This window comes from Macaca fascicularis, chromosome 12, assembly GCF_037993035.2.
Source record: "Macaca fascicularis isolate 582-1 chromosome 12, T2T-MFA8v1.1".
In the NCBI taxonomy this organism is placed as follows: domain Eukaryota; kingdom Metazoa; phylum Chordata; class Mammalia; order Primates; family Cercopithecidae; genus Macaca; species Macaca fascicularis.
The window spans coordinates 65602228-65616520 of NC_088386.1; the positions used below are offsets into that span (position 1 = coordinate 65602228).

General features: G+C 38.8%; 1 protein-coding gene across 8 annotated transcripts in view; it reads left to right on the forward strand.

Annotated features, from left to right (window-relative positions):
* Positions 1-14293, forward strand: part of UBR3 (ubiquitin protein ligase E3 component n-recognin 3) — a 268922-nt gene that overhangs the window by 224522 nt on the left and 30107 nt on the right. For 7 of the 8 annotated variants that reach the window (XR_012421203.1, XM_005573426.4, XM_005573427.4 and 4 more), the window contains one exon: positions 3007-3131. Coding sequence is in view for 7 of the 8 variants with exons in the window: in XM_005573426.4 (XP_005573483.1) it covers positions 3007-3131 (125 nt within the window). In the remaining variant the exon portion in view is untranslated. Of the gene's footprint in view, positions 1-1359; positions 1511-3006; positions 3132-14293 lie in introns of those variants that run through there. The other variant, XM_065525632.2, reaches the window with a different exon arrangement.

Consider the following 14293-nt stretch of genomic DNA (forward strand, 5'->3'; position numbering starts at 1 on the left):
TCAGTGGATGAATAAAGATAATGTGGCATATAAGTACACTGGGACATTATTTAGCCTTAAAAAAGAAGGAAATCTTGCCGTTTGTGACAGTGTGGATGAACCCATAGGACATAATGCTAAATGAAATAAGCCACAAAGAGAGAGATACTGCATGATCTCACTTATATGTGGAATCTAAACAAGTCAAAATAGAGAGTAGGAGGGTGGTTCACATGGGACAGGGAGGTGGGGAAAATGGGGAGATGTTGGTCAAAGGGTGTGCACTTTCAGTTATAAGAAGTAGTAGTTCTGGAGATCTAATATATAACATGGTGATGAGAGCTGTAATATTCTCCTGTATACTTAAAATGTACTAAGCAAAGAGATCTTAAGTATTCTCAGGACACACACATACACACAGACACATGTAACTATATGGGATGATGAATATGTTAGTTAACCTTGATTCTGGCCATCATTTCACAATGTATACTTATATCAAAACTACATTGTCTACCTTCAATAATGTAATTTTTGTCCATTATACCTCAGTAAAGCTGGAGGAAAAATAAAAGTTCATTCTGGCTAGAATAAGGAAAGTAGATTGCAGGGGGCTGAGAGGTGGTAAAGATAAACTACTGTACTGAAAAGAATTAACATAGAAGGCCTGACTGTTGTCCTTTGAAAGGCCTGCTTGCAACGTTAGGCCTTGACTAGCATCTGGGAACTTGATTTCAGGAGGGGCCCCACTATTCCCAGAATTGATAAAAGTGTCACACTATGCCTAAACTGTTTGTACAAAGAATATGGCTTATGCTGAACATACCTGCTTTCCTCTTGAGAGTCTGGAATTTTGTTATGTACCAGGAAGAGAGTACCTGCATAACCCCAGTAAAAACCTTGGGCACTGAGTCTCTAATGAGATCCCCTGGTATCCATTTCCTACATGCCATCACAGCTTGTTGTTGCTGGGGAAGTTTAGCACATCCTGTGTGGTTCTACTGGGAGAAGACTCTGGAAGTTTCCTCTGGACTTCACCCAATATGCCTTTTCCCTTTCCTGATTTTAACTTTTATCCTTTTGCAGTCATAAGTCATAACAGCTATGAGTATGATTCTGTATGCAGTCTTATAAGTCCTCCTAGTGAATCATCAAACTTGGCAGTGGTTTTCGGGACCCCCAACACAGCCACTTTAGCTGGGATTGTAGGTCTAGGCAAGAAAGGTTGGAAGTCTAGTCCAGGGTGTTGAAACTGACTTGAGAAATATTTAAAAAGTAGAATTAACAGGACTTGGTGATTATTTTAATGGGGAAATTGTCAAGAATATCTGAAAATTTCTAACTCCAGCAACTGATTAAATGGTAGTATCCATTTACTAGGGAGGAGTAAAATAGAAGGAACACTGAACCTGAAGAAAAATGATCTATATGGATTCAAGTTCAGACCTGGGTGCTTATTAGCTTTGATATAACAAGCACATCTTTCTGAAGCTCAGTTATCCAGTTGAGACTGTTTTGAGGATTGAATGAGACACTTGAAGAAAATTGCTAAGTTATTAGGTAAATATAAATGTTAATTATCAATATTAAAGCTTCCATTTATTAAGTACCTAATATGTGCCAGAAGCTACCAGGTACTTTACATATTGTTACTACTATTTCATATTGCTGTAGTTTTTTTGTTTTTATTTTTATCTTTATTTGAAACAGGCTCTCACTCCATCGCCCAGGCTGGAGTTAAGTGGAGTGATCTTGGATTACTATAGCCTTCACCTTCTGAGCTCAAGTGATCCTTCTGCCTCCGCCTCCTGAGTAGCTAGGATGACAGGTGCTTGTCACCACACCCAGCTTTTTTTTTTTTTTTTGAGACAGAGTCTCACACTTTGCCTGGGTTGGAGTGCAATGGCGCAATCTCAGCTCACTGCAACCTCCGCCTCCTGGGTTCAAGCGATTCTCCTGCCTCGGCCTCCCAAGTAGCTGGGATTTCAGGCACCCGCCACCACGCCTGGCTTTTTTTGGGTATTTTTTAGTAGAGACAGGGTTTCACCATATTGGCCAGGCTGGTCTCAAACTCCTGACCTTGTGATCTGCCCACCTAGGCCTCCCAAAGTGCTGGGAGTACAGGCGTGAGCCACTGCACCTGGCCACACCCAGCTATTTTAAAAATTTTTTGTAGAGATGGGGGTCTGTGTTGCCCAGGCTTATTTCTATAGTTTTCATTAAATTCTGTAGCCAAATTAGTAACCTAAACATCAAGATTTCTTTTTTTTTTTTTTTTTTTACAAGATTTATATCATATTCTATATAATACTGTCCTTGTTAAGATGTATATCATATAGGGGTAGATGATGTGTTGGTTTTAAACACTGAGACTCCCAAACATTATTTTTGAGCATCTGAAGCCCAGGAAGGGCGTTTGCCAAGGTCCCACAGCTATTCCAAGGATGAATGGAGTTAGCACTCTGGTCTTCTGAAAGAGAGCACCGTTTCCACTATGCTGAGTGCTTCTCATTTATATGTTCTTTGGATGAATAGAGGAATTTTGCTTTCATAATTTCAGATCTGTTGGGCAGCAAATATAATAGTACATTATAATTTCAGACTCTCATGTGTCTAATCCTAGCACTTTGGGAGGCTGCAGTGGGAGGATTGCTTGAGCCCATGGAATTTGAGACTAGCCTGGGCAACATAAGGAGGCCCCATCTCTACAAAAAATAAAAAATTAGGCATAGTGGCACATGCCTGTAGTGCCAGCTACTGTTGGGTGGGGCAGATCACAGGCCAAGATGAGAGGATCGCTTGAGTTTGGGAGGTCAAGGCTTCAGTAAACTCTGATCACACCACTGCACTCCAGGCACCACACTGCCTGGGTGATAGACTGAGACCTTGTCTCAAAAACAAACAAACAATGAAGTGTTGAAAACAAAAACCAATTACATATGCAAGGAAAGGCATATATTTGTAAAACTATCTTAAGTACAAAATATCTAGATTCCAAAGAAATAATGATTTTTTTTTCTCTTGCAGACCACTTTACTTGCATTGTGAAGGTACTTTTTACCCTACTGTACACACAGGCTCTTGCAGAACTCTCAGTTAAATGCAGCGAAGAAGATAGGTCAGCCTGGAAACACGCGGGAGCTCTCAAAAAGGTAAGTATCTTTCTAAATTTGTCATTTAGCAGGTAGGTGAAGTCATTTAAGCTGGGGATATTGAGTGAATAAGAGTAGGTGTTAAAAAATGAGTTACTGGTATTTTAATTGTAAATTGAGCACCTACAGGCTCAAAAACGTTGAAAATGTTTTCGCTGAACAATGAGGCCTTCTGTATCTGTGTCTAAACCTCATCCTTTTATCCCTTTATATTTCAGCAGTTTGTTTTGCCTTTTCTGCAAGCCTTAAACTTAGAGAAGTTGTAAAAATTGTGCTAACACAGTGAGCACATGGTAAAAGATCTGCAGACTTATCTATTGTATTTGCCACTTTTTCTTCTTGTCCCTATCCCCAATCACAATCCAAAGATAGCTTTTGATGCACCACTTCTAAATTTAAAATCCTAGCCTTTTCTTTTTTTTTTTTTTTCCTCTCTGTCACCTAGGCTGGAGTGCAGTGGCACAATCTCGGCTCACTGCAACCTCTGCTTCCCGGGTTCAAGCAATTCTCCTGCCTCAGCCCTCTGAATCGCCAGGACTACAGGCACCTGCCATGATGCCCGGCTAATTTTTGTATTTTTAGTAGAGTCAGGGTTTCGCCATGTTGGTCAGGCTGGTCTTGAACTCCTGACCTCGTGATCCGCCCACCTCGGCCTCCCAAAGTGCTGGGATTATAGGCATGAGCCTCTGCGCCCGGCCAGTCCTAACCTTTTCTTAATAATGCTTCTTGAAATATTACCTTTTTTCATGTTAGAATATATACAAGTTCTCAGCAAACTCAGAGGAACTCAGTTTAAGCTAAATTATGTAAACCATTTAGAAAAATTACACTAAATGTAAATACTTTCAGTAGCTTGAGAATGAATGAGATACTATAGAGCTATAGAACCGAAGAACTGACTGAGTGGTTCAGCTTAGAGATAGGTAAAGAAGAAAATTGCTTCAGTGTTTATTTGTTGAAATTGGTAGGAAAAAAATAGTAGGTATAGTATAAATTGAACCTTTTGATTGGCTCACAGTCTTAAGGGGTTTTAAAATGTCATTAAAACTTTTTTGTTAAAATCATATCTACTTGTATCAAAGGAGAGAGAACCAATTACAAATACAGGAAATGTATTCAATATAATCTTCACTGTTACCAGTTTACTCTCAAATCACAATTATGTGTACATTTAATATATCATCACAGAGTTCACTATGTCTTAATTATGGGTTAAGGATAATTATGTATTATGTGTCAGTTGGCCATCAAACCCAAGTACAAGGCCAATCTCCTGCCACTGAATAGAGATGTTACTTTTTTAGTCAAAACATAACTGTCTAAGCCTCAGCTTTCTCAAAGGTAAATGAAAGGTTTAGACCATATGATTTATTTTTATTTATTTTATTTTATTTTATTTTATTTTATTTTTTTAAAATTTATTATTATTATACTTTAAGTTGTAGGGTACATGTGCATAACGTGCAGGTTTGTTACATATGTATACTTGTGCCATGTTGGTGTGCTGCACCCATCAACTCGTCATTTACATCAGGTATAACTCCCAATGCAATCCCTCCCCCCTCCCCCCTCCCCATGATAGGCCCCGGTGTGTGATGTTCCCCTTCCTGAGTCCAAGTGATCTCATTGTTCAGTTCCCACCTATGAGTGAGAGCACGCGGTGTTTGGTTTTCTGTTCTTGTGATAGTTTGCTAAGAATGATGGTTTCCAGCTGCATCCATGTCCCTACAAAGGACACAAACTCATCCTTTTTGATGGCTGCATAGTATTCCATGGTGTATATGTGCCACATTTTCTTAATCCAATCTGTCACGGATGGACATTTGGGTTGATTCCAAGTCTTTGCTATTGTGAATAGTGCTGCAATAAACATACGTGTGCATGTGTCTTTATAGCAGCATAATTTATAATCCTTTGGGTATATACCCAGTAATGGGATGGCTGGGTCATATGGTACATCTAGTTCTAGATCCTTGAGGAATCGCCATACTGTTTTCCATAATGGTTGAACTAGTTTACAATCCCACCAACAGTATAAAAGTGTTCCTATTTCTCCACATCCTCTCCAGCACCTGTTGTTTCCTGACTTTTTAATGATCGCCATTCTAACTGGTGTGAGATGGTATCTCATTGTGGTTTTGATTTGTATTTCTCTGATGGCCAGTGATGATGAGCATTTTTTCATGTGTCTGTTGGCTGTATGAATGTCTTCTTTTGAGAAATGTCTGTTCATATCCTTTGCCCACTTTTTGATGGGGTTGTTTGTTTTTTTCTTGTAAATTTGTTTGAGTTCTTTGTAGGTTCTGGATATTAGCCCTTTGTCAGATGAGTAGATTGCAAAAATTTTCTCCCATTCTGTAGGTTGCCTGTTCACTCTGATGGTAGTTTCTTTTGCTGTGCAGAAGCTCTTTAGTTTAATGAGATTCCATTTGTCAATTTTGGCTTTTGCTGCCGTTGCTTTTGGTGTTTTAGACATGAAGTCTTTGCCCATGCCTATGTCCTGAATGGTACTACCTAGGTTTTCCTCTAGGATTTTTATGGTATTAGGTCTAACATTTAAGTCTCTAATCCATCTTGAATTAATTTTCGTATAAGGAGTAAGGAAAGGATCCAGTTTCAGCTTTCTACTTATGGCTAGCCAATTTTCCCAGCACCATTTATTAAATAGGGAATCCTTTCCCCATTTCTTGTTTCTCTCAGGTTTGTCAAAGATCAGATGGCTGTATATGTGTGGTATTATTTCTGAGGACTCTGTTCTGTTCCATTGGTCTATATCTCTGTTTTGGTACCAGTACCATGCTGTTTTGGTTACTGTAGCCTTGTAGTACAGTTTGAAGTCAGGTAGCGTGATGCCTCCAGCTTTGTTCTTTTGACTTAGGATTGTCTTGGAGATGCGGGCTCTTTTTTGGTTCCATATGAACTTTAAAGCAGTTTTTTCCAATTCTGTGAAGAAACTCATTGGTAGCTTGATGGGGATGGCATTGAATCTATAAATTACCTTGGGCAGTATGGCCATTTTCACGATATTGATTCTTCCTATCCATGAGCATGGTATGTTCTTCCATTTGTTTGTGTCCTCTTTTATTTCACTGAGCAGTGGTTTGTAGTTCTCCTTGAAGAGGTCCTTTACATCCCTTGTAAGTTGGATTCCTAGGTATTTGATTCTCTTTGAAGCAATTGTGAATGGAAGTTCATTCCTGATTTGGCTCTCTGTTTGTCTGTTACTGGTGTATAAGAATGCTTGTGATTTTTGCACATTAATTTTGTATCCTGAGACTTTGCTGAAGTTGCTTATCAGCTTAAGGAGATTTTGGGCTGAGACAATGGGGTTTTCTAAATATACAATCATGTCATCTGCAAACAGGGACAGTTTGACTTCTTCTTTTCCTAACTGAATACCCTTGATTTCTTTCTCTTGCCTAATTGCCCTAGCCAGAACTTCCAACACTATGTTGAATAGGAGTGGTGAGAGAGGGCATCCCTGTCTTGTGCCAGTTTTCAAAGGGAATTTTTCCAGTTTTTGCCCATTCAGTATGATATTGGCTGTGGGTATGTCATAAATAGCTCTTATGATTTTGAGGTATGTTCCATCAATACCAAATTTATTGAGCGTTTTTAGCATGAAGGGCTGTTGAATTTTGTCAAAAGCCTTTTCTGCATCTATTGAGATAATCATGTGGTTCTTGTCTTTGGTTCTGTTTATATGCTGGATTATGTTTATTGATTTGCGAATGTTGAACCAGCCTTGCATCCCAGGGATGAAGCCCACTTGATCATGGTGGATAAGCTTTTTGATGTGTTGCTGAATCTGGTTTGCCAGTATTTTATTGAGGATTTTTGCATCGATGTTCATCAGGGATATTGGTCTAAAATTCTCTTTTTTTGTTGTGTCTCTGCCAGGCTTTGGTATCAGGATGATGTTGGCCTCATAAAATGAGTTAGGGAGGATTCCCTCTTTTTCTGTTGATTGGAATAGTTTCAGAAGGAATGGTACCAACTCCTCCTTGTACCTCTGGTAGAATTCAGCTGTGAATCCATCTGGTCCTGGACTTTTTTTGGTTGGTAGGCTATTAATTATTGCCTCAATTTCAGAGCCTGCTATTGGTCTATTCAGGGATTCAACTTCTTCCTGGTGTAGTCTTGGAAGAGTGTAAGTGTCCAGGAAATTATCCATTTCTTCTAGATTTCCAGTTTATTTGCGTAGAGGTGTTTATAGTATTCTCTGATGGTAGTTTGTATTTCTGTGGGGTCGGTGGTGATATCCCCTTTATCATTTTTAATTGCGTCGATTTGATTCTTCTCTCTTTTCTTCTTTATTAGTCTTGCTAGTGGTCTGTCAATTTTGTTGATCTTTTCAAAAAACCAACTCCTGGATTCATTGATTTTTTGGAGAGTTTTTTGTGTCTCTATCTCCTTCAGTTCTGCTCTGATCTTAGTTATTTCTTGCCTTCTGCTAGCTTTCGAATGTGTTTGCTCTTGCTTCTCTAGTTCTTTTAATTGTGATGTTAGGGTGTCGATTTTAGATCTTTCCTGCTTTCTCTTGTGGGCATTTAGTGCTATAAATTTCCCTCTACACACTGCTTTAAATGTGTCCCAGAGATTCTGGTATGTTGTATCTTTGTTCTCATTGGTTTCAAAGAACATCTTTATTTCTGCCTTCATTTCGTTATGTACCCAGTAGTCATTCAGGAGCAGGTTGTTCAGTTTCCATGTAGTTGAGCGGTTTTGATTGAGTTTCTTAGTCCTGAGTTCTAGTTTGATTGCACTGTGGTCTGAGAGACAGTTTGTTATAATTTCTGTTCTTGTACATTTGCTGAGGAGTGCTTTACTTCCAATTACGTGGTCGATTTTGGAGTAAGTACGATGTGGTGCTGAGAAGAATGTATATTCTGTTGATTTTGAGTGGAGAGTTCTATAGATGTCTATTAGGTCTGCTTGCTGCAGAGATGAGTTCAATTCCTGGATATCCTTGTTAACTTTCTGTCTCGTTGATCTGTCTAATGTTGACAGTGGAGTGTTGAAGTCTCCCATTATTATTGTATGGGAGTCTAAGTCTCTTTGTAAGTCTCTAAGGACTTGCTTTATGAATCTGGGTGCTCCTGTATTGGGTGCATATATATTTAAGATAGTTAGCTCTTCCTGTTGAATTGATCCCTTTACCATTATGTAATGGCCTTCTTTGTCTCTCTTGATCTTTGATGGTTTAAAGTCTGTTTTATCAGAGACTAGTATTGCAACCCCCGCTTTTTTTTGTTCTCCATTTGCTTGGTAAATCTTCCTCCATCCCTTTATTTTGAGCCTATGTATGTCTCTGCGTGTGAGATGGGTCTCCTGAATACAGCAGACTGATGGGTCTTGACTCTTTATCCAGTTTGCCAGTCTGTGTCTTTTAATTGGAGCATTTAGTCCATTTACATTTAAGGTTAAGATTGTTATGTGTGAACTTGATCCTGCCATTATGATATTAACTGGTTATTTTGCTCGTTAGTTGATGCAGTTTCTTCCTAGCCTCGATGGTCTTTACATTTTGGCATGTTTTTGCAATGGCTGGTATCGGTTGTTCCTTTCAATGTTTAGTACTTCCTTCAGGGTCTCTTGTAAGGCAGGCCTAGTGGTGACAAAATCTCTAAGCATTTGCTTATCTGTAAAGGATTTTATTTCTCCTTCACTTATGAAACTTAGTTTGGCTGGATATGAAATTCTGGGTTGAAAATTCTTTTCTTTAAGAATGTTGAATATTGGCCCCCACTCTCTTCTGGCTTGTAGAGTTTCTGCCGAGAGATCTGCTGTTAGTCTGATGGGCTTCCCTTTGTGGATAACCCGACCTTTCTCTCTGGCTGCCCTTAAGATTTTTTCCTTCATTTCAACTTTGGTGAATCTGGCAATTATGTGTCTTGGAGTTGCTCTTCTCGAGGAGTATCTTTGTGGCGTTCTCTGTATTTCCTGGATTTGAATGTTGGCCTGCCCTACTAGGTTGGGGAAGTTCTCCTGGATGATATCCTGAAGAGTGTTTTCCAACTTGGTTCCATTTTCCCCCTCACTTTCAGGCACCCCAATCAGACGTAGATTTGGTCTTTTTACATAATCCCATACTTCTTGCAGGCTTTGTTCATTTCTTTTTCTTCTTTTTTCTTTTGGTTTCTCTTCTTGCTTCATTTCATTCATTTGATCCTCAATCGCAGATACTCTTTCTTCCAGTTGATGGAGTCGGTTACTGAAGCTTGTGCATTTGTCACGTATTTCTCGTGTCATGGTTTTCATCTCTTTCATTTCGTTTATGACCTTCTCTGCATTAATTACTCTAGCCATCAATTCTTCCACTTTTTTTTCAAGATTTTTAGTTTCTTTGCGCTGGGTACGTAATTCCTGCTTCAGCTCTGAGAAATTTGATGGACTGAAGCCTTCATCTCTCATCTCGTCAGTCATTCTCCGTCCAGCTTTGATCCGTTTTTGGCGATGAGCTGTGCTCCTTTGGCGGGGGAGATGCGCTCTTATTTTTTGAATTTCCAGCTTTTCTGCCCTGCTTTTTCCCCATCTTTGTGGTTTTATCTGCCTCTGGTCTTTGATGATGGTGATGTACTGATGGCGTTTTGGTGTAGGTGTCCTTCCTGTTTGATAGTTTTCCTTCTAATAGTCAGGACCCTCAGCTGTAGGTCTGTTGGAGATTGCTTGAGGTCCACTCCAGACCCTTTTTGCCTGGGTATCAGCAGCAGAGGCTGCAGAAGATAGAATATTTCTGAACAGCGAGTGTACCTGGCTGATTCTTGCTTTGGAAGCTTCCTCTCAGGGGTGTACTCCACCCTGTGAGGTGTGGGGTGTCAGACTGCCCCTAGTGGGGGATGTCTCCTAGTTAGGCTACTCAGGGGTCAGGGACCCACTTGAGCAGGGAGTCTGTCCCTTCTCAGATCTCAGCCTCCGTGTTGGGAGATCCACTGCTCTCTTCAAAGCTGTCAGACAGAGTCGTTTGCGTCTGCAGAGGTTTCGGCTGCGTTTGTTATTGTCCTGTCCCCAGAGGTGGAGTCTACAGAGACAGGCAGGTTTCCTTGAGCTGCTGTGAGCTCCACCCAGTTCGAGCTTCCCAGCAGCTTTGTTTACCTACTCAAGCCTCAGCAATGGCGGGCGCCCCTCCCCCAGCCTCGCTGCTGCCTTGCCGGTAGATCACAGACTGCTGTGCTAGCAATGAGGGAGGCTCCGTGGGTGTGGGACCCTCCCGGCCAGGTGTGGGATATGATCTCCTGGTGTGTCTGTTTGCTTAAAGCGCAGTATTGGGGTGGGAGTTACCCAATTTTCCAGGTGTCGTGTGTCTCAGTTCCCCTGGCTAGGAAAAGGGATTCCCTTCCCCCTTGCGCTTCCCAGGTGAGGTGATGCCTCGCCCTGCTTCAGCTCTCGCTGGTCGGGCTACAGCAGCTGACCAGCACCGATTGTCCGGCACTCCCCAGTGAGATGAACCCAGTACCTCAGTTGAAAATGCAGAAATCACCGGTCTTCTGTGTCGCTCGCGCTGGGAGTTGGAGACTGGAGCTGTTCCTATTCGGCCATCTTGCTCCGCCCCCCAACAATAACCAGACCATATGATTTATAAGGGCACTTCTGTTTCAATTCTGTTATTCTAAATTCTCAAAATGAATTTCTGTCTTTCTTGAAATATTTTTTCCCCTTCTTGCTGGTTAATTCTTAGGCAGTTTTTCTTTTTGTAATTATCTTTAGTTTTTCCTAATTTTTTTTTTTTTTCTTGAGACAGGGTCTCACTGTCACCCTGGCTGTAGTGCAATGGTATGATCAGGGCTCACTGCAGCCTCAACCTCCTGTGCCCAAGGGATCCTCCCACCTCAGCCCTGATGAGTAGTTGGGACTACAGGCTTGTGCCACCATGCACGGCTCATTTTTTGTATTTTTAGTAGAGCTGGGGTTTCACCATGTTGCCCAGGCTGGTCTTGAATTCCTGGACTCAAGGTGATCTACCTGCCTTGGCCTCCCAAAGCGCTGGGATTACAGGCGTAAGCCACCTTGCCTGGCCTATTTTTCCTAAATATTCTTTTAATTTTTCTGACTGCAATGTAATCTGATATTTGGATTGTTAGTGCTTAGATAGTATTCAAATCAGGTATATTAGGTGTCTGTGCTGTGTCATTATTTAAATATGTTTCCTTAGTAAGCTGTCTAATCATAAAAATTACACATTTAAGAAATTTGCTGATATAATTTGGGTCTACCTCTATTTACAATTGATGTAATTTAGGTAACTGTTCAGTACAGTTTTTTCCTGAACCTAATAATTTAGTTATTTTTAAAAAACACTTAATAAAATACTTTATATGAGACAGATTCTTATCAGAACATTAATTAGAAGCATATTGGCTTATAGCCATATAAATATATATTAGTATATTAGTTTATAGCTATATAAATATATAATTTTCTTTAGTGAAAGAAAATTAAAAATTATGATAATCTATAGGTTGGTTTACTACATGTTATTAGATTTTTGTATAACAGACATAAACATTTAGACACATAGCAGATTGTAAATGCCTGTAATACCAATAACTATACTGTAGTACACTATTTTATGTTGGGTAATTGAGGATCTGTGGCTTTTGGTTTCCAATGGGGAGGTTCCTGGAACCCATCCATCATGGAAACTGGGAGACAACCATATTTATGAGTGACAAAATATACCATCGTGACCTCTGTAACTACTTGGATTTCTGCATCATTGATTCCTCTTATTTTTTTCACTTCCTTCTTTATGTCTTCTCCCAACCTTTTCCTCCCTTTCTTCATTGAATTTCACTGATTCACTTCATCTCTTTAATTGCATGTGTTTGGCATAATAATTGTAATGAAAACATATTTTTGCCAGATCTAATCTGGCCTATGGTAGTAAAAATATAGGTACTATATATTTTTTGAAGGGGTGTTAATTTGATAATGAGATTTAGTTCTGAAAAAGTCATCATTACAGTTAGTGTAAATCGTACTTTTTTGTCAATGGAATTTCTGCTAAGAGTATTTATACTAGAATTTCTTTTCTTTTTTCTTTTTCTTTCCTTCCTTCCTTTTCCTTTTCCTTTCTTATCTTTCTTTTCTTTTTTTATTTTTGACAGGGTCTCACTCTATCACCCTTGTTGGAGTGCAGTGGCATGATCACAGCTCACTGCAACCTCAAACTCCTGGGCTCGATTGATCCTCCCACTTCAGCCTCTGAAGTAGCTAGGACTACAGGCGCACACCACCACACATGGCTAACTTTCCCATTTTTTGTGGAGAGGAAGTCTGGCTGTGTTGGCCAGGCTGGTCTTGAACTCCAGGCCTCAAGCAGTCCTCCCACCTTGGCCTCCCAAAGTGCTGGGATTACAGGCATGAGCCACTATGCCTACTAGAATGTCTTAGTCTGGGATCCTTGGATAGGTTTTATTGTTTTGTTTGTATTTTTTGTTTTGTTTGGGGTGTGGTATCATAGCATCCAAAATATATTGAAATAAAAAACTTTAAGAAGTACTATAATTTAGACAAAGTATTCTATCCAACACAGACTCTCTTGCATCTCTTGACCCTTGATCCTTTTTAAAATTTAACCCACATAATTTTGCCGCCTCCCCCTTAGGATTCTTCTTATCTCTATTTTAGGTCTTTCATCCATGTTCTCAGAAATTATCTTTCTTAAGCTTCATGAGCCTACTTTTTCTTTTATTCAGAGATTGCCTGTGTAAAATATGTTTTCTTAATACTTTGTATTGTGAAGAATTCTCAATACAAAGCGGTGAACATTACATTATATTTAACTTTCTGATATGATATAAAACTTGCTGTGTGTAAAACAAGCACTCAAAATGTATGTTAATAATGACTTAAAAATCAGTTACCACTCAGTAACTTACTTAGCTGATCTGAACAGAAATACTATTCTGTTGTACTCTTTGAATATTTTACTCAAAAAGGTATATTGCATTTAGGAAGCTTTTAGGCTGAATTGTACATTTAGAGAAACTTAACTATGCCACATTAATAAATAGCAAATCTATGGTAGTATTTTGAGTTTTCTACAAATCTATGGTAGTGTTTTGAGTTTAGGTGAACTCTGTCTGTTTAAGAGATAGTTTACTTAATTTTAAAAACATGATACATTGCTGTTTTGATATTTAGTGGGATATTGATTCTTGGATATGTAATCTATAGGTCATTATATTTAACAAGTAATCATACTGTTAATTAGATAAGGATGGGGCGAGTCACATGATACAAAGAGAATCATTGCAGAGTCAGAGTCATTGTTATAGTTTAGAATCAGGACATAATACTACATGACTGAGTGAATATGGCGGAAAGCACAGGAGTAATTTAAAGATAATGCAAAGAACTGATTACCAGAAGAGGCACACCCAAGCGAGTTCCAACGTCCAGTATTCCAAAACTTCAATATTACCAAAATAAATTTCATCAGTTAATTAGCAAGTATTTCTTGCTCAGCTTTTTGTTATGCAGAGGGATACATGGAAAATAAAAAGCATAATTCCTGATATTTTGGAATTTACAGTCTAGTTTGAAAGAGCATAGTAACATGAAGGAAACAATGAGGAACTACAGAAAGACCAAATATCATCCAATAATAAATTCTCTGATCCAAACTATCAGTGCCTTAAAAGTTAAGGTTAAACTTACATTCTGTGGTGTTTGTCCCTTCCTATATTTTAGGATTTTAAAAGTATAGTTAATAAGTAGAATAAAGGACATCATAGCAGTTCTGACTTTATCCCAATTTACATATTATGGTACTTTGCATGTTACACTTTCTATTTTAGTGAATATAAAAAGAGGTGCATTTCTTTAAGTATAAAGATTTTATTGAAATAAATTTGAATTCATAAAAAGCCATTATTTTTTCTTTCTTATAAAAATGGAAGTAATCACTAAGATCAACTTGTAGACTGTTACTTAATGTCACTATCTGCATATTCTGTAATAAATATATTGTCGTATTTTTATGGTGTATTATTTTAATAAATCCTCAAAGACATTTGAGGGAAATTGTAAAAGAAAAAAGTTGTGGTCTATATTTTTTCTATTGTATGCATATATTATATGCATATATTATACCACTATAATGACTATATTTTTTTAAAATTTGACTCTTTTCACATCGTAAATATTTTTTGTACAGC